This window comes from Mixophyes fleayi, chromosome 8 (assembly GCF_038048845.1).
Source record: "Mixophyes fleayi isolate aMixFle1 chromosome 8, aMixFle1.hap1, whole genome shotgun sequence".
Taxonomy (NCBI): domain Eukaryota; kingdom Metazoa; phylum Chordata; class Amphibia; order Anura; family Limnodynastidae; genus Mixophyes; species Mixophyes fleayi.
The window spans coordinates 18,033,534-18,054,467 of NC_134409.1; the positions used below are offsets into that span (position 1 = coordinate 18,033,534).

At 41.9% G+C, this 20,934-nt stretch overlaps 1 protein-coding gene across 2 annotated transcripts in view; it reads left to right on the top strand.

Annotated features, from left to right (window-relative positions):
- Positions 1–20,934, top strand: part of DNAI3 (dynein axonemal intermediate chain 3) — a 66,102-nt gene that overhangs the window by 44,861 nt on the left and 307 nt on the right. For both annotated transcript variants that reach the window (XM_075182019.1, XM_075182018.1), the window contains exons 15-23: positions 160–233; positions 3,726–3,876; positions 7,915–8,002; positions 11,200–11,330; positions 12,897–12,960; positions 14,672–14,802; positions 16,904–17,108; positions 18,355–18,446; positions 20,381–20,503. In XM_075182019.1, coding sequence (XP_075038120.1) covers positions 160–233; positions 3,726–3,876; positions 7,915–8,002; positions 11,200–11,330; positions 12,897–12,960; positions 14,672–14,802; positions 16,904–17,108; positions 18,355–18,446; positions 20,381–20,503 — 1,059 coding nt within the window. The remainder of the gene's footprint in view (positions 1–159; positions 234–3,725; positions 3,877–7,914; positions 8,003–11,199; positions 11,331–12,896; positions 12,961–14,671; positions 14,803–16,903; positions 17,109–18,354; positions 18,447–20,380; positions 20,504–20,934) is intronic.

Below are 20,934 nucleotides of genomic sequence, written 5' to 3' on the forward strand. Positions count from 1 at the left end.
AGTGGGGTGAGTGAGAGTAAAACATCTTCCTTTTACAGAGGTGGCTGAAGAAACTGGGGGAAAACTGCCACATGCACGGCTTGTCAAATATAATATTATTATTATAAAACCCTGGAGTTGTACAAACATAGACCGGTCTGTTTTCTTTTCTTTTTCTAGCTCACCCGGACTGGATATCCGTATGAAAATAAAAGTGGATGCTGCATACAGCTTGTCACGTGTTCTCCTGATTGGTACGGGGGAGTACACGGTGGGGGGGGGGGGTGGTATTTAGTAACGTGGGTAGAGACCACTGATGAACAGCTGGAATCCAGGGTAACCATCCAGATGTGATTACTAAAAGCTGTTATCTGATTGGTTGATGTGGGTTACAGAGCATTTTATTTTACTTCATGTCTCCTGTTTGTGGGGAAAGTAGCTCTGCTGGGATTGACTGTCTAGGTTATGAGGGGGGATATTTATGCACTGGCCAGGCCCCCACCATTATTGAGAAGCACGTCTGTATTGGGCTGGCCCTGACAAGTGAAGTAGCTATAACCCTGAGCAACTGTAATTTAGAGCTAATCTGGAAATGTCTGTTTATTCAGAGAAGCAATGGTATTGTTTGCAAGTAATGGGAGAAGCAGGGAAGATAGTTGATGTTGCCTAGTGGGTTTAATTCATTATACAGAGACACCTGCCTAATGGAAGAAACAGCAATAAGAGTAAAGCGATAGGTTAATAGCTTCTCAAAACAAACAGACTTCTATGCAATTCTGAGGTTTCAACAGGCAATTTCAGCCAGAAGTTCTATTTCAAGTAGTTATTCCAGCCATTGGTAGTACCCAGAGACGTTACCTCTTATCCAGTTATATACAGCAAGCTCTTTCTTTGCTGTCAGGGCCATCTTTTCCATTGGGCACGATGGGCAGGTGCCCGGGGGCCCCACGGGCAAGGGGGCCCCATAGGCAGGGCTCTTAATTAGAATAAATAATCCTGCAAAAGAAAAAACCTGCAAAAAAAACCTTCAAGGGTTACTGAGCAAGTACATCTATCTATCTCTATCTCTATATATCTATATCTATATCTATATCTGTATCTCTAAACATCTATATATATATATACAAGTTAACCCGTGCATGATACTAATGCATTCTAGTCAAATCAAGCTACTTAAGGTCTTAAAAAGGTTCTTGTCATGCATTTGGGCCTAGCCCAGGCCTCCTCAGGGGAAGAGCGTTACTTCCCGACGCAAGCGGTCTTTTTAATGTGTGTTCATGAGGTAAAATTACCTCACGAAAATGAGTTTGACCCCTCAACTCGTAAATTTAGCCTTTACTACCCCTCCCACGGGGGAAAGGGGGGATGATGGAAGTTAACTGACTTCACTATTCTAATTTTTTTGTCAAATAATGTCAGTATACCAAATTTCAGGTCAATTGGATGAGCCCTTTCTGAGAAAATAGTTTTTTCCACACACTAACACACGCCGCTACACATGTGTGTTAATGAGGTAAAATTACCTCACGAAAATGAGTTTGAGCCCTCAACTCGTAAATTTAGCCTTTACTACCCCTCTCACGGGGGGAAGGGGGGATGATGGAAGTTAACTGACTTCACTATTATAATTTTTTTGTCAAATAATGTCAGTATACCAAATTTCAGGTCAATTGGATGAGTCCTTTCTGAGAAAATAGTTTTTTCCACACACACACACACACTAACACACGCCGCTAGGCTTTTACTTTTATATATTAGATAATGCTAAGAATTTAGTAGGTCAGTGTATAACTCCGCCCAGCAGGTGGCGCTGCAGCTTGTTTGGGTTTTTTTTCACACACAGACTAACACACGCCACTAGGCTTTTATATTCTAAGAATATATATATCTATATATGTAGGGGCCCCAGTGCACTGCTTTGCCCGGGGGCCCATAATGTTGTTAAGATGGCCCTGTTTGCTGTGCTACCTGGCTTGTATATCAGTGGTGTAACTAGTGCTGGAGCAGTTCATGCAGCTGATCTAGGGCCTGATCCATTCGCTCCTGAGGCCCCAGTTCTGCTCTTTTGAGATTGAGCGGTGGCTGGTGCAGAAACAGGGAAGTACCACTTGAGCTTTCAGTTCTGGAAGTGAGCTTTCAGTTCTGGAAGTGGGCTTTCAGTTCTGGAAGTGAGCTTTTCAGTTCTGGAAGTGAGCATTCAGTTCTGGAAGTGGGCTTTCAGTTCTGGAAGTGAGCATTCAGTTCTGGAAGTGGGCTTTCAGTTCTGGAAGTGAGCATTCAGTTCTGGAAGTGAGCTTTCAGTTCTGGAAGTGAGCTTTCAGCTCTGGAAGTGGGCTTTCAGTTCTGGAAGTGAGCTTTCAGTTCTGGAAGTGAGCTTTCAGTTCTGGAAGTGGGCTTTCAGTTCTGGAAGTGAGCATTCAGTTCTGGAAGTGAGCTTTCAGTTCTGGAAGTGAGCTTTCAGTTCTGGAAGTGAGCATTCAGTTCTGGAAGTGAGCTTTCAGTTCTGGAAGTGAGCATTCAGTTCTGGAAGTGGGCTTTCAGTTCTGGAAGTGGGCTTTTAGTTCTGGAAGTGGGCTTTCAGTTCTGGCGGCCTCTTTACATGCTACTTTCTGGAACTGAAAGCCTAAAGGTGCTTCACCCAGCACGTGCCAGTTCTTCTGAGCAGGGGTGGAGACCTCCGGATCAGATGGACACGCCCCTTCCCAAATTTTTCCTGGTGTTTGCAGGCTATGCCATTCGCTCCTGAGGCCCCAGTTCTGCTCTTTTGAGATTGAGCGGTGGCTGGTGCAGAAACAGGGAAGTACCACTTGAGCTTTCAGTTCTGGAAGTGAGCTTTCAGTTCTGGAAGTGGGCTTTCAGTTCTGGAAGTGAGCTTTCAGTTCTGGAAGTGAGCATTCAGTTCTGGAAGTGGGCATTCAGTTCTGGAAGTGGGCTTTCAGTTCTGGAAGTGAGCATTCAGTTCTGGAAGTGAGCTTTCAGTTCTGGAAGTGAGCTTTCAGTTCTGGAAGTGAGCTTTCAGTTCTGGAAGTGAGCTTTCAGTTCTGGAAGTGGGCTTTCAGTTCTGGAAGTGGGCTTTCAGTTCTGGAAGTGAGCTTTCAGTTCTGGAAGTGAGCTTTCAGTTCTGGAAGTGAGCATTCAGTTCTGGAAGTGGGCTTTCAGTTCTGGAAGTGGGCTTTCAGTTCTGGAAGTGGGCTTTCAGTTCTGGCGGCCTCTTTACATGCTACTTTCTGGAACTGAAAGCCTAAAGGTGCTTCACCCAGCACGTGCCAGTTCTTCTGAGCAGGGGTGGAGGCCTCCGGATCAGATGGACACGCCCCTTCCCAAATTTTTCCTGGTGTTTGCAGGCTATGCTCCAGTCCTAAAGAACTGGATCTGTGGAGTCATGACACTGCAAATGTATGTTCAAATTAATCCCAGATCCAGGCTCTTGGTGATCTGATATAATGTGTGTAATCTAATTGGGTCTGTGGCCAATATTCCTTCTTACTTTTTAGGACTGCACAGTATAAATGATTGCATGGAGTTATATGAAGATGGGTAATAATCGCTATGTTCTCATTTATACTCTCTAGCTCTGTGTGCTGTATATAAAGGGGGCAGAAAGACACTAGAATCGTTATGCCACCATTGTTTTTCCTTCTCCGCTTTCTTGGCTGATTTTAAAGGTTTAAAAGCTTCTATAAATAAATCCAGCGTTACGCAGATTTTAAGCATTATTTTAATCGTTCACACATATGTCATTGTAGTTCTGTAATGTTCTGGGACATCCGATCACACAAGATGAATATACATACAGCGACCAACAGAAAGCTAGCAGAAGAGAACAAACGTGAGGCTCCGCTAGGGGTACCAGATACTTTCCAACATCTCGATCTTACCTGGAGGCCGCTCATTAAGGTACCTGTGACCTGTAGATTCCACTGTCAGCTGTTTCAGCTTTTTAAAGACAATCTGTCACCAGCTTCCTCCTTGACCGCATAAAGCCTGTGCTGTGGATGAACAGGGTCATGGAGGAACCCCTGTTTCTGCTAAATATAAAGTGTGCAAGGTATAAGAAAGAAGTCTAGAGGCAACAGAGAACACGTGGACATAGTACATGTTGGTGTTTGCACTGGCAAACTCTGCAGACTGTGTACTGAAAGGGCTGGAATCTGGGTACGTTTGTAGAAGATACTGAAAGTTCCAGGAATTCATACCAGTAAATTCAAATATTTATTCAGGGAGAAATTCAATTTTGGCTCTCTGCAGTCCGGGAGGGCTGGGTCCATTCATTTGTCTTCAGCATCCGCAAAAAGAGAATTATCTGATAGTCAAAGGTCCAGTTTTACGTTAACAAAATATAACACACATTTAAAATGTAACATCGTGTTTTTTTAAGGCAGATATACCAGATTTATAGATATAAGTGTGTATGACATTCCTGAATGACCTAAAACGTAGGGCACTGCTTAACCTTCCTCTCTCTGCTGTGGTCAGAGTAAGCTTCGTTATTCTGCTCCCAAAGATTTTGTATGTGATTAAATACTCTCCAATCTATTTACCTAAATGCATATTATTAAAGAAGGGTCGGGGCAGGCCCTGGGTTGTGCCCCCACCTTACCAGGCAGGAGATGAGCTCGGCATCTTCTGCTTCTAAGATTGGGAGTGCGGTGCTTGGCTGTGACATCATAGCCGTGCGCCACACTCCCAGCGTAACACTGGCATGAAGGAGAAGCAGCCGGCGGCTTCACATGTAAATTCCTCATGTTAGTGGCCTGCTCCGTGTGGAGCACTGGGTAAGTGTCCACTGTCCAGCATTGCTTCTTACTTCATGCCTCAAATTGTGGGATCCTGGGAGCAGGTGCTGAAATTCCTCAGTGATTTTAGAAGTATGTCTGTGCAGCTTGCCAAAATATTCCTATTGATTATAGTGACTGAACCTTCCTAAGAATAAGCAGGTTTTCTTGATGAAGACCCTTGTGTGTACAAGGAAAGTAATCACTAACAAATGGTCAATAATCTCTTCCCAGTGGCGAGGGGGAGAGTTTGATAATGTCATATTCGCATAGGGGATGTTCTGACAAATATGCAAGGAGACCTGCACTTTGATGTGCGTTAATGTACATGGTTAAAATCCATGTGCACTGATAACACAGAGGCGTTCATAAAAGTCTCTACAAGACTGGAGTTAAGTCTCACTTGGGGACAACTGTTTCTCCAGTTATTCATTTCTCTGATTTAAAGGAAAACGTCACATTCATGGACTTTTTCAGAGTCTGATATGTCAATATAATCTCTTGCATTTAGTCCTAACCTCTGTTTAGCCGTCTTTGGTGTACAATCCTTACTGAGTCATCTAGGTAGGACTGGCTGCAACCACTGCTTCATTTTGCCATCGACATGGGGATTAAACAGTAGTGTAAAAAGGACTAAATGTGTCCGGCCTACTGAAGATGGAGAAAACTGCAGGAGACGTAATGGCTAGATATATATTACTAGAGGGTGTATCTAGCAAACAGTTAAAGATAGAATAGTGATTATACTTCTCAAGTATTTTCTTTAAGGATACCTCTGTTATATACATTAGTGTCAGCTAATCAGTTATAGCACAGATACCCTTATACAGCACAGGAAAAAGATACAAGCCAGAGAAAGCACATAGTGTCACAACGCACACAGATTGCCGACTATACTGGTGTCTGATTCATGTATACTATGTAATTATGTATATTTCAATCTTTATATTTGTGAATCCATTATGGCTGTGCCTTGTATGTGTATATGTATGTATGTATGTGTATATATAGTGAGGTGTGTGTGTGCATATATATATATATCTACTATATAAATGCCTAGTGGCGTGTGTGGGGAAAAAAACCCCAAGCTGCAGCGCCACCTGCTGGGCAGAGTTATACACTGACCTATATATTTCTTGAAGGAGAAGTGACAGTTGGGAGTGGTTGGTGGTTGCCGGGGGTGACAGTAGGGAGTTTTTAACACCTTAAGTAGCTTGATGAAGGATGTGGCGATGAAGATAAAGGATGAGGTGATGGAGAAAAATTATGAGGTGGTGACATGTGGACAAAACCACGTTAAAAAAGGGCGCTTGCGTCGGGAAGTAACGCTCTTCCCCTGAGGAGGCCTGGGCTAGGCCCAAATGCATGACAAGAACCTTTTTAACACCTTAAGTAGCTTGATTTGACTAGAATGCATGAGTATCATGCACGGGTTAACGTGTGTATATATATATATATATATATTTATAAATGGCCTTGCGTGGGAATGTGCATTAGGATCAAGAAGAATAAGAACAGATGCAGACCTTACTGGAAGAAGGATGCATTTTTGAGGCAGTCCAGCCATCCCCTGTAACAGAGGAATGTAACTTCTGTAATACACAGATTGGTTGCTGCAACTTCTCCATAGTCAGAGGGAATGAAGCCTTATCCTGCTGTCTGGTAAATGAGAGCAAGGGACTTGTTCCTTGTGAGTAACTGACAGTGGTTATCCAGATGCAGCGGCGTACCTGCCAACCAGACTATTTTCCGCAATGAGGTTGTACTCTGGTTCTGCTTTTCATCCGTGTTGTCCATTGCAATAACCTGGGTTTAACTGGTAATTGATGTTAAAAAAAAAAACAAACAAAAAAAAAATGCTTTTAACTGGAGATAATTAACTTGAACATTTGCAGTTGGAAAACAAGTGTGAAAAGCAGAAGTATTTCCATGTAAATCGGGGACAGTTATCAGCTATGGTACAAGTGTGTAACTAGAAATTGCTTTCCTGTATAAAGTACATCTGCACGGTGCAGGGAGCTTCCTATTGAAGGTAAAGTCTGAGGCCTGATCTCCTCCACCTCCAAACACTTGTCAAATCTTTTAGCATGATGAAAAATGCTCTTTACCCAACTCAGGAATGCCCCAATAATTGAGGTCTCTCCTCCTCCTATTGAATTTCATTTAAACATATTGCATCTCCTTGTGGCTGCAATACAAGACAGAGAATTGTGCTTAGAGATTATTCCACAAGCAACACCCAGCTCTGCAGGGTTCAGCCAGCTCATCCAATCAGAAGATATAACGTTACGCAGATATTGAGGTGCAGATCCATGCTTTTTGGTTAAAAGTTGCACATTTGTGCAAATATAGGGGACTGCTGTTTTGCAGCTAAGTAAATGATCTTTAGGGCAGTTAGCGGTTCTTAGGCTGCATCGATATTCCAAAAATAATAATGTTAGCTGTAGATAATTTTGATTATGGTTAGTGATCCACCAGCAAGATAGAAACCATGTACATTGAAAAGTCATGATGATGACAAGAATGCATGCTTTATTAATGTCCTATCTTAGTACATATCCATCAGTGGTTCTTCACCATCATATACCCTGTGCTTGTGTCTGCATTGTGTAGCAGGACTTTGTCCTCACTGTAGGACTGCACTGGCGACTGCCAGCGATTGTATTTCATGGCGCTGTGTTTGTCGGCACTCTACTTTTGTAAGCAATTATCCCCTATCAGACTGGCTACACTTGCTTCTAGCAATTATACAGTGTACTTATCCCCCAAACAGTGCCGATTTTGATGGAACAGTCATCACTTTCAAGGTCTCAAAGGGTTGGGACTAGTCAGTTTGGAAGAAATGGTACCTTGAATCATGGTCGTTATTTTGGTGTATTGGTTTGGTGTATTGGGACATGCTGCCCCTCTGTCAGGTTGTCAGATAAGAGTGCAGTAGTATAATCAGCCCTATAATGGTCGCAGATCTCTACCTGTACTATTGTGAGGTCATGTGCTGCTCGATCACCAGGATAGTCCTGTAACCAGTGCTTGTCATTACAGTAAGTAAATGTTAATAATTGTGGCTGCTGAAACATTGATGTAGTGGATATGTAATTTACGTGTTCCAGTATACAATATGTATACATCTAATGATTGGTTTATGTGTTTTTTCTTCTAGACCTCCGTTCCCAAGATTGAGACAGGAGGAGAATTCAGCCCCATTAAAATCAGCCTGAGAGAGGAGCATTATCACAGCAGGACGCTGGGTAAGATCCGCAGTACAGCACCGCCGCAGACGCTTCTTAGACAGCGCTGCGGCTGCTGTATAGGACAGTGGCAACTTAGTTAGCGCAGGGGGGGGGTTTCTAGAGACTCAGAAACCCCCCCTGCGTGCGCCACTGAAATGTATATGTCTGCACATAAAGGTATGATATAAATGTATATGTCTGCACATGAAGGTACAGCACCGCCGCAGACGCTTCTTAGACAGCGCCACGGCTGCTGTATAGGACAGCGCTGGCAAAACGGAGCTGCTGCGCATGCGCGGGCGCATGCGCAGTAGCTCTCTCTTGGGTTTTTTTTATGTTTTTTTTTTATGGGTCGGCGGGGAGAAACCCCTCCCCCCCCGACAATCCTCCGTGCGCCCCTGCATTTATATCATACCTTCATGTGCAGACATATACATTTATATCACACCTTCATGTGCAGACATATACATTTATATCACACCTCCATGTGCAGACATATACATTTATATCACACCTTCATGTGCAGACATATACATTTATATCATACCTTCATGTGCAGACATATACATTTATATCACACCTTCATGTGCAGACATATACATTTATATCACACCTCCATGTGCAGACATATACATTTATATCACACCTTCATGTGCAGACATATACATTTATATTACACCTTCATGTGCAGACATATACATTCATATCATGTGCAGACTATTAAACTTAATGCTCTATAGATCTGTACAACATCTGCTCCAGAGATCCTTTAAAGGGCTTATTTAGATATATTTTTAGACCTCTAATATTTATAAACAACTACATTGAATTTACATGTACAGATGGAGCAGAATATAGCACACGTGGTGTTACAAGTCACAAGTTAGGTGTGTTCCAGGAACTGCGTTGCACACCTTATAGTACAGTGCCACACGCACAGGCCGCCCAATAGTGTGCACATTGGTGCCCATTCACCACTTAGCGAAGTACCTAAGTCTGCTGCAACTGCACGTTGTATGTTGCCTGGAGATATGTCCTTGTTCAGGGACCTTGTCTCACTTATTGTTACTGTTTCTCTACTGTACCCTAATCTTTTTCACCCATCGTTACTAAGCTCTAGAGCACCCTCCAGAACGTGGTACACTGCCACGGTAACAGGAGGATTGATCTTCTACACACTGCTTGTGGGCCTTCCAGGGACTCCAGCAATGCCCCCCTCCCTCCAACTCCCCTGGTGTTTCTAGAGCCAATAGCAGCCCTTTTAAGGGGCCCACAACCCTTCCAGCCTCTCTACATCTTTTCTCCATCACTAAGGTCACATCTGTCCTCCGAATTCTGCTCTGTTCCAAAACAATGTCCTGAATTTATACCCTGCATCCTGGAGTAATTAGCCCCAACCTTGTCTAGGAATGTGTACAGGGCTAGCACTATATAAGGACAATAGCATCTGCAAATACAGGGAGGAATGCTGCAGCGAAGACCTTGTTTAACAGCCAAATACCAGCATTCCAGAGACCCGGCCAACGCTTCCCCTGGCATACGCCAGTCTCTTCCTGATTCTATTTCCGTCATGTTATCATTCAGCACTTAAACCTTAGGATATCAGAGTACAGGAACTCACAGCTTCATCAAGTGAAATAGATGCACTCTGTACGTATTCTGTCTAATGCTGGCTATCGTCACAGGAACCATTACTTGTTATATGTGGCATAATGTACCCCTGGTGTAAATGATAAAGGAAGTGATCTATAATGTGTATATAATGTTCCTGATGAATAATGAGAGGAAGATGTCACTAAGCACCAATTATAATGTTCAAGAGTTTTTATATGTATTAAAAACATATTTTGCTGAGAAATTACTTGTCTTAAAGACAATAATAAGGACTTTTTTTGCTGAGAATATGCACATGTATACTGGAATAACAATCTGTTTAATGATTGTGAATTATAGAGGATATAACGGGCATTTGTGTGTGTCTGTGTGTTAGGGAATTTATACTGTAAGCTCCAATGGGGCAGGGACTGATGTGAGTGAGTCCTCTGTACAGCGCTACGGAATCAGTGGCGCTTTATAAATAAATGGTGATGATGATGTGTGGAACAGAATTACACTATTCAATATTTATACCCGCAATTGTTTTCATGCATTTTGTGCAACTTAATTGAATGTAGTTACCCCAAAATGTAATCCACTGAGTAATGACCCCCGACAAATTTTGCTATGGTGCCCAGTGATGGACTGTAAAGCCCCTGGGAAAGGGTACACCTGGTGACACCCCAATGAGAAACCCCCATGTTTCCCTTTACTAATTTGACAGCTCAGACTTTCACTTTGGAAGCTTCACAGCCTGAGCCCTGTGTGTAAGATCACTTGGCCAGTAACAAACAAAACTACTCCTGACCTCCATGGCATTTACAGACATCGCAATGCTGCGAGCACATGTAAACATAATTATTTATAAAGAGGTCAGTGTCACCTGTCCATATATATATATATATATATATATATATATACAGATGTATATATGTATATATACTCTACAGAAACAACAGTTGAAGTGACCTCACATGTTATATGTTCACTGGCCAGAGCCTGTATTTTCTGTTGGTGTGCGGGTATGCAGGCGACGGCCAAACATTCATTTGGTTGACAATTCAAATGTAGACAGTATTATATGGTTAGGGTTCGGGATATTATTGCCTACCTAATAATAGCGCCTATATTCGAATTGTCGGCCTAATAATACTTTCCATGTCATTATTGTTGACTTTCCAACCCTGTCTGTATTATGGTGTTGGTCATATAAATGTCGATCCTATGTCTCACACCCAGCGGGAGCTATGTATATCACGGTGCTCCTGTGTGTCCACATGCAAAAACGAGACTTAGCTGGATAAGTGCATTTACTGGGGACGGTCAGTTCCCCGATCCATCAAACCACAGGAGTGCTAGGCAGAATGTACAGTAGAGAAGCCACATAGGGAGATGCTAGTGGTGATTTTGTTACCATGGTGACTACAGCTGATTGGGTGGCTCATTAATTGCATAAAGCAATCACAAGAGTGTGACAGCCACTGATAATTTCTTGTCTGCAGTGATCATGGGTTTGTGGCTGCACCATTCTCCAGTGATGAGACCAGTTTCCGTCTGCGTGGTCATATACATTCCTGGTGCATCTGTAATATAATGTATTATCCTTTTTTTGTCTGTAGACAAACTGAAGGCCCAGGTCAAAGAGGAGAAGTCTGAAGGAGTAATTAATTACAGCAGTTTAAGAGCCACTTCAGCCAAAAACGCCAAAGTTCTGGAGGATGTCAACACAAATTACTTTGCGGCAACTGAAGTAAGTTGTTTCATTCCTTAGCTATGAGCATTGGGACGTGGTTATCTCAACCAATCACACACAGACAAGACACAAACTAGATAAAACAGAGGATACACAAAGCAACTCACCACTCAGTGCAACAATGTACCAAACTGTTTATTAGAATCATTGTGCAAACCAGTTTGTGCTTTGATTGTCAATAACATGTCACCCCATCCATATTATCTATCTTGTTAGACCTGTTGGTAACCAGCTATTACTATTGTCTTAGCATCTGACTGTATATGAGATGCTCTTTAGAGTTGCACTGATTAATATACCTGTTTTCACAACTTATATACATACATTTTGACATTTTTTAAAGTCTGTTAACTGTCGTACACGAGGAACAGGTTAATATTGCAATACTTTTCAGCCATTACTCTACATTGATTTGTATTGGTGTATGGCAGTAGGAAGGGTTTGCCAGACAATGACTAGGTCCAGTGACTGAAATATAGCAGCACCTAAACCTTTATCATCCTCTGTCTCGTACAGCAGAGCGATGTTGCTGCTGTCACAGACTCCTGACCATGTCAGTGTGTTTTTATTGTATGAAGTAAACCTGTAGCAATTGATAGACTGCAAATATGAGGTAAAGAGGGGTTGTCTGCATGTGCAGAATTGTGATGTATATGAGGTGTGTGTCCTGGTGGCACAATCATTTACAAGCAGGATACTAGTACTGAGTTAATGTAACATACGGATTGGCCCAGCTTGGAGTGTCTCATTGTCAGAGTGCCCCCAGGTGTTAAGTGGCAGAATTATAATATGATTGGGTGCTCGCTGCTTTGGTGCATTTTAAAGTCTTACCTTGAAATACGATGGACAAGGTTACGATGACAGGAGTCCATATGACCTAAAAACTAAGATACTGTTACAGTTATTCCAAGGCTAGTGAGCAGGCTATACACACTGTAGAATGGGGACATTGTACCAACCAAAGACACTATGCTTCTCTCCCATTAGGTCAGTCCCCCACCAGACAATAGAGGTGACCATACTCACTTATGGCTGAAGCAACAAAACCATAACATTATCAAATGAACTTTAGATGCCTTACTTTAATTCGTAAAGGCAAACCTGCAGCTAAAAAGATGTACCTAAATAACATTCATAGTCGATACATGTTTCCTATATACCTGAATTTAATGCATCGGACTTCACACAGAGAAACTCTAAGGGCCTGGTACAGAGGTATTGTCAAAATGAGCATAAATTACATGTAGAAAAGAGCTTGAAAAATTAGCATATTTTCCCACATATGTAGAACTGAACACTTCTTGGGATTGTCCGCCTGCACTTCACCAGCATATGTATCTGGTATATGACAAGTCATCATCAGTGTGTACCTGCCCTATAGCCTCCCAACAGGCGGGTATATGATGATTCTGCAGGCCTGCGTGAGCTGCATTTCCTAACCATGCCTTTACTGTACTCGCCCTTCCTTCTCCCCCGTCCCACCTCTCCTGGCGCAGTCTGCATAGGTGCATCAGCCCTTAAGTGCACATAATGTCCAATTGTCCTCTCTTCATCTCATCGTAGAGCGGGGAGCTGGTATACACAGACTGGAAGATGGAGAAAGACGGGGATACAGGAAGACTTATCAGTAAGTTGGTGTTCGTCCGTCACAGGTTTCTGATCTTACTCTTTCTCACTGGATACTTTCTAAATAAAATTCTGTTGCGCATTGGGGTTACCAGTCCCAGGTGATCTTGAGGCACTCCGGAGGCGCGTAGCCCCCAAACTACTGATAGCGAGCAGGATTGTGATCAAGATTCATTTGCATATACATTGCTAATCGTTTGTTAAAGAATTCCGTATTAGGACAAATGATAAAATATGGATTGAATGTATTCCTATTGCCCAGTGTGTTTCCTGTTGCATATAGTAATTATAATCTACATAGTATTTACAGGTATAGTATATATCACCTGGATACCTGTTATACAGACACTTCCAGAAAGCGGATAAAGAGAAGTAAATTATTACTGCCGCTAGGTGATTTCATTGCGCGTAATCAAAGTGTTTCTGCTACAGTTACTATGCTAACGATATAATGAGGAGGGTCATTTCAAGCAGTGTGTAAAAAGGATGTAATGAGATGCAAACTCCTCCACATTTTTTCTCATATAAGAAAATTGAATGGAAATTTTCTTCCCTGCAGTAATCCAAATGGAAATATCAATTTAAATAATGGGAATAGACAGCTGCGTTCTGATATAATATAGCCGCAATATAAATGATTTAAGTGGGAGGGGGCAATGTGCAAACTGCCAATCAGAAGCAGCTAGATTGTTTCAGCAGCCGCAAGGGATGCACCGTCTAGCGGGCATATCCGCCGTTGCGTCCATATGTAAATGTATCACAATTACGTACTCTGCCTACTCTTGTCTGTCCACATCTGAAGGTGTAATGGAATGCAAGTTGATGACATATGCAGGCACAACTTCGTTCACATGAGTAGTAAAGAAATATGTATATTGTGCAAAAAAAACAACTTACGTCCATATCTTTGAGCCTCAATATGTATGTGTGTGTGTGTGTGTGTATATGTGTATATATATATATATATATATATATATATATATATATATATATGTATGTGTGTGTATATATATATATATATATATATATATATATATATAATTTTTTTTATTTTATTTTTAAAAGCATTTATATAATTAAGCCTTGCATTTTTATCATACTTGGCAACTCTCCCAGAATGTCTGGGAGACTCCCGAATTCCGGGTAGGTCTCCGGGACTCCCGGGAGAGTAGGGCTGTCTCCCACCTTCACTAGAAAGTGGGCAGAATTAATGCCAAAATTACATGATTATCAGGGAATCGCAGCACTTTGGCCCCACTCCCACTGTAAAAATGACACCATTTTCCAAGCCCCGCCCCCACATGCCCACCATTCCTCTGAATCTCCTAGATGCCAACTTCCTGAAGATGGCAAGTGTGATTTATATGTGCACATAAAAAGAGATATAAAGGCCTTGGACATCATGAATAAATCACTTCTGCCACAGGAATAGAGACTAGAGGGGCATTGCTTCCATAAGCTAACCTGTATAAAAGTGAACCTGTCACCCGTACACAGTGGAGGTGGCCATTTAGTGGGATGAACCCATATTCATTATATGGCTGCCATCACTTTGTGTAGGCATCAGGTACAGGTTAATAATGAGATCTGTGACCCTTTTGGAGGTGAACGTAGAGGAATTGTCTTATTTTACTGCTGCTACATAAATATTTATCCTCCGTATTATCCATGTAACGAGTGTTGCCGTTTACGTGTGTCTCGGTTGTTTTCAGGCTGTAAGCCCACACAGACACACGTCATACACGACGGTGTTGTTCACACTGTGCAGAGATCTCCATTACTGAAGGACTTTGTCCTGACCGTCGGGGGCTGGAACTTTGCTGTTTGGAAAGAAGGAGTTACTGTAAGTATTACTGTGAGAGCCGACTGCAATAAAAGGACTAAGATAGTTTTATTTTCTTATGTTCTATGCTTTTAAATAGAGGCCAGTGCCGTGTAATCTTTGTTACATTCAAGAATCCCATTGTGTCCACAAGAGTCAGGTCTCACTAGGTGTTCACTCATGGAGCCTGGCTTAGACTACTGAGGCTATAGACAACATCAGCAGATAATACGTTCATCTACTGCTTTACAGCACAGTGAAAAGGGACAGGACTTTAGTGATGGGCAGACATGTACAGATCCTGTCAGACGGTCTTCAGTCTATTAGGTCAGACACTTTACAGACTGTGGCCAAACAATCCTTCTAAACTGAAAATTTGCTCAGCCAATGACTGCCATCGACACCTGTCATTGACCAATCCTGGAAGGGCACTGTGCAAAACGATTATTTATCCCTCCAACCATAGATGATGCCCTTTTGGCTAAACATGAATATGAAACTGTAATAAAGGAGTCTCTTTGTTGATATCTTATGAGTGTCCCAGTACCAGCTAGTGCTGAAGTGGTTACAACAGGTTAAGCTGGGTACACACTACAGAAATTCCCATCAACTTTTTATGCAGAGCGATTTTATATGCGATCGATGTTCCGATCGCTCGGTCCATGGACTGCATACACACTAGCCTTGTTTAGGACGATAAAGGGAAGAGCGGACGTCCCTTTAGCGACTTTTTACAGCCATGTTGTCGTGAGCAATGACTGTAATTTCGTACTCACTGTTGTGTATCGGAAACGAGATTGGAACGAAAATATTAAACGGTACGACCAACCAATTGAGGCGACAATCGTCCATTTGGGCAGACTTTCGACCATCGTGTCAAAACACACACTGACCCGACTTTTGAATGAGTGGTCGTATGTCGGCTGATTGAGCCGATTATTGGACGAAAACCGTGTAGTGCAGGCCTGTCCAACCTGCGGCCCTCCAGGTGTTGTGAAACTACAAGCCCCAGCATGCTTTGCCAGTAGACAACCAGTTGATAGCTGGAAGGGCATGCTAGGACTTGTAGTTTCACAACATCTGGGGGGCCGCAGGTTGGACAGGCCTGGTGTAGTGTGTACCCAGCTTTACAAATAATTTGTTTTCTAAACAAATTTCACTTTATCTTTGTAAACTTTTTAGCAGATAAGAGAAATTAGGGAATAGATGACTCCAAACTGGAGTAATGAGTCGTCTCCCGGGCCAATAGTGAATATTCAGCCTGGTCACAGCTGAGCCCAGAATCATGTGATAAGATGGAAGAGGAATCGTGATAAGATGGAAGAGGTCTCCACCCCACACACTCCGCTAACGCGTTTCACCCTACAATTCAACAACACTGGGAGAGTGAATTGCGTCAGTAGGGGATGGAAAAAAGGGACCCCACTATGTTCCGGCATATTTTCACAATAAGCGACTGCTGTTCCTATATATATTCCTTGTATAGCAGTATGCACGCCCCCAGCTTTACATATTGCTGGTTTTCTGATCAGTATCTTGTATTGCAGACTTGTTCTTTCTTCATTGAACAAGGCTTTGCCAATATGTAAGATGCTTTTTTTCGCTAAAAGTTAGTGCTCAGTACAGCCAAACCCGCAATCTTACTGTGATAAACTAAAGTGGAGGTGTTGTCCATAGCAGCCAATCAGATCCTAGCTATCATTTATCTAGTACTTGCTAGAAAATGATAGCTAGAATCTGATTGGTTGCTGTGGACAACACCTCCACTTTTCCTTTTTAGAAGGTTTTGATACATTTACCCCTAAGGATTAGACTCTGGTAAGGTCTTCTTTTCATGCTGTGTATATAAACAATCACAATATAAGTTATTTATTATCTGTTGAACTGTTTTAGTTGCTCCCTTTAATACATTTTGCATCAGCTGCTTGCTTCAGAAGGCTTTGTTACCGCTGCTACACTGGAGAGTCTGCATTATGCAGTCATGTAATGCAGTCATGTAAGTCGTATTGTTACAGATTCAGCAGATGCAGCTGTGTTTAATCTAACGTTACACTGAGCACTATAGTGGTCTACGCTCACATACTCTCTGTTGTTGATGTTAATTAGCGCTCTTCCTTTTAAGAGCGGCCCAATCCTCCAGTCCTGCTGCTCCCAGAAGCGGCTCACCGCAGCCCACTGGTCCTTATCCAGAGCTGGAGTTTTCTACATTGGCAAAGAAGATGGAAACGTGGATATATGGGACTTACTGGAGAAGACACACGAGCCCTCCCAGACCCAGAACATCTCAGCAGCCGCTATCACGTACATTAAACCCACCATTGTCTCAGGTTAGCGGGTTTGACGTGTGCACACAGACGTGGCTGACACTTGTTACCTCATGTGCTCCTTCCACCATACTGACTGACACAGATGGAGATTACACAGTACATAGTCATTGTTACTACACTTACAAATATTTCTGTCAAACAGAGGTATGTTTGTGATGAGATGAATATAATAGGTAACTGCACATTGGTAGGTTATAATAATGATCTAGTACTAGTAATATCTTATTACAGAGCACCTGTCACCTACACAAGTGAATTGTGTGTGTCCGGGTGCTGGTTGTGATGAATAAACTGGATCCCTTCCCAATCTGCTTATATGGAAGGAATTGGAAGTAATGTTTTGTGAGCTGAGCCAGTATGGAAGAGAATGCAGCTTATTCACAGATAGCTGGTGACAATACATCGCTGGTGACAATACATGACTAGTGAGAGCACCTTGCTGGTGACCATGTGTATGTCAACGCATTCTTCATAGGGCTCAATTAACCCTGTTTATAGTGCTGGTGAGTTGCTGAGACTGGAACAAACCACAGTCACATGATCAGCCCCGGAGTGAACGAGACTAATCCTGGTTATTTCAGCCGGATTCCTTCTTTATACAGTTGGGTCAGAGTTATGTATCTGTATGTTGTCTTATAGTATTGGTGATGTGTATATTGTACACTGTTACTTACACATAGATTTCCCGAATAGAAATGTCATCTGATCTGACCGGATTACTAATTATCCCTATTATCATCAAACGTGCAAATCCATATATATCATTGTGTTATGTTTAGCAAATGACTGAGTCTCTTCAAGTTACAGATTCCCTGTATTGTCTTTAAGCTGGTTTATCTTGAAATGATAGCATTAAACGCAGAGTTCGTTCGGAAAACTCAAATTGTGTGGAGTTGCACTGAACAGCAGATTGCCAATACAGGCCTTCAGAGTCGCGATCTCATTGGTTTAATCTGCCAACTCCTTTAAATAGACCCTACTTTCATCTGATTTTCACATCGCTCCCTCTTTTCTCTTGAAAATCATTGTGTAACTCCAGGTCACCTCTATTCATTACACCATCTATCCCCATAATCCGATGCATTCATCCCCTCGCCCTATACCCCCAATTATTTCTCTTTATTCCCGGCACATATTAAGGCAGGAAATCTGTGGGTTGTGCTAGGAGCCAGCTAGGTGTTAGTTATTTTAAAAGGTGAAAAATTAGCTTTTACCAATTACATATGTAAACATTTTACCGTTGCAGCAAAGCAGCATTTCCTGGCCTTGGCTGACGACTCCGGGACTCTGCATGTTTTAGAAATCCCTTGGACCTTACATCGCCCCTCTGCTAATGAGGTTTGTACTGTGATAGTTTCTTTAAATATTTACAGGTCTATTTTATTGCAGTTGAAAATGTTGTTTGATCTGGCTATAAATGTGCTTGTGCAATATTGTCTTTTCAGCATTATTTTATTGCCTTGGAGTTTTGTCTACATTTGTGGCAGCACATTCAGTTGTTTTTTTTTTTTGAGGGGGGGGGGGGGGGGGTGTCCTTGAATAACATTTATGCATAGACAAATCATTTGTCGTTTCTATGGCAACCAGACATAGACAATATATACAGCGTTCTCTCACACTGGAGCAACCTTATTTTGTCCCTGGTAAAATATTTTGGTTGATAAAGTGTAACAACTGCAATAAAATAGTAAACAGATTTTTTTTGTTCAATGCTGTTCCACTTATAGGGGCATATTCAATTGTCGGTAATAGTGCGCGGAAAAACCATTACTACGGTAGTTTCCTCGCTGAATTTCAGCTCGCGGCTCCCTAGTTTTAACGCCGCGGAAACCTGCGACAATTGAATATGCCCCATAGTGTCAGATACTGAGACAGATAGATAGATTTATATATCTAAGTAAAATAAAAATTTTGTTTTGCTTAAATATTTAAATAGGTATTTTTTTTATTATTATTATTTAACTACAATAGGATTGACAAATTAAAGTTCACAATATATGGTCCACTGATTGGTCCCATGATTCTCCACGCTAACTACTTGGAGGAGCTCAAATACAATCAACTCTGCATCACATTAAGCTGATTGGACGAACCAAACACATTTCCAACATCCCTTAACAAAGCTGTGTGTGTTTGACCTTGTCCAGTCTGTGAGCCTGGAGGATCGTGGTGAGAAAGTGACCCCTACATTCTCCTACATGGCGAGAATTAGGGTGGACCTGTCACTTGCACACTGGAGTCATCCATTATATAGGCTGAACTAGAATGCAGCCTATAAATTAGCTAGTGACATTACTAAGCCTGACTAACATTCACGAGGCCTGACTAATATTCATGAGCTATTTGTTCCTAGTGAATTGTTCCAAATCTCCGTTTATCACTACGGGGCAGTGTTTAGCAATTCCACATTCGCTTTGATGTTACGTTTGATTTGATTTTTAAACTGGGCTAAAAATCTCGTTCAACGATGGAACAAGGTCGTTCCAATCCTGCAGTGTGTGCACACTCAGCACTGGCAGTGTCCATAGATCTCTATGGAGTGTGCAGAGTAACGAACTTTTCAGCCAATGGTTATGATAGATGAGGAGCACAGATCTGAAGATGAAACGTGTATATTGTGTACACATGAATCAGCTGCTGATCGTGCTTTTTTTTTTTTTGTTTGTTTATTTAAATCGTTGGTAAAATCGTTAAGGATATTGCAGTGTGAGAAATTTTGTATAGTGTGTACCCAGCCTAACTTGTGTGCTGCACTGTTCACATTGTAACTATTGTATAGACAATACATAGATGTTCTTAATTACACAAACAAGGAAGTAATGACATGATTATTTTATAATGTGGTTTATTTACTTTCCATTATTTTCTCATTCATCTACCTCCAGTTTACAAATCAGTGATTTATAGTCTCTCTTAGCCCCAATCCAGGATTAGGTAACCTGCTCTCCAGCTGCTGTGGAACTAATCTCCAGCTGTCTGGGTATGCTGGGACTTGTAGTTTCACAACTGCTATAGGGCCATGGGGCAGCTACCTCAGCTCAAGTTTGTTCTCCCACCTTCTTCAATCCCAGAAATTTTACTGAGATTAAAATATTTTGTTACATAAAATGGTAAAATAAAATGTTATTGAAAACCATAATGTGATCTGATTGAGCGGCACCGTTTCTTGGGGCAGCACGGTTTCTCAGTGGTCAGCAGAATTAGTGGCGCTATATAAATAGCTTATGACGAATGTAAATGTGCACTACGTGACCAGTCTCCTCTGCCCGCAGAATGCCGGCGTCATTAATTATTTTGAGAGAGAAGTCAAACATTTAGAATACTATGAACAGCGGAAAACATTCCGAGCAGCAGAAAAAAGAACGTTGGAGCTGAGAGACCTCAGCAAGAAAACGGTAAGTACGAGAACTCTCCAGACATCCGTGTGGCCCGCACAAGAGGATTTTAGATTTGCATGATCAATCTCATTGAATAACCATTTTTTTTAAGAGATTGATCTCATGAGATGAAGGCTGCCTAGGCCAGGTGATTTAGTTGTGCTGTACGCTAGACGTACCCCCCAACAGATCTTGTAGATTTCCCTGATCATAGAACTGTCATCTAATCTGAGCAGTTTACTAATTATCCAGGACATGGCTGGTTAGATTATATGGGTGTTTTTTTTTAAAGCATAAACTGCACACAGGCATGGAAAATATGGTCTCCCTCTACTCCCATGCCCCTGGTTACAGCCTGCAAAGAAAAAAAATAAATCTGTGGGAAAGGGAGGGGGGTCTAGTAGTGGTTAAGGTTATTACATGTGATTGTTTTCATGGCCATGAACTCA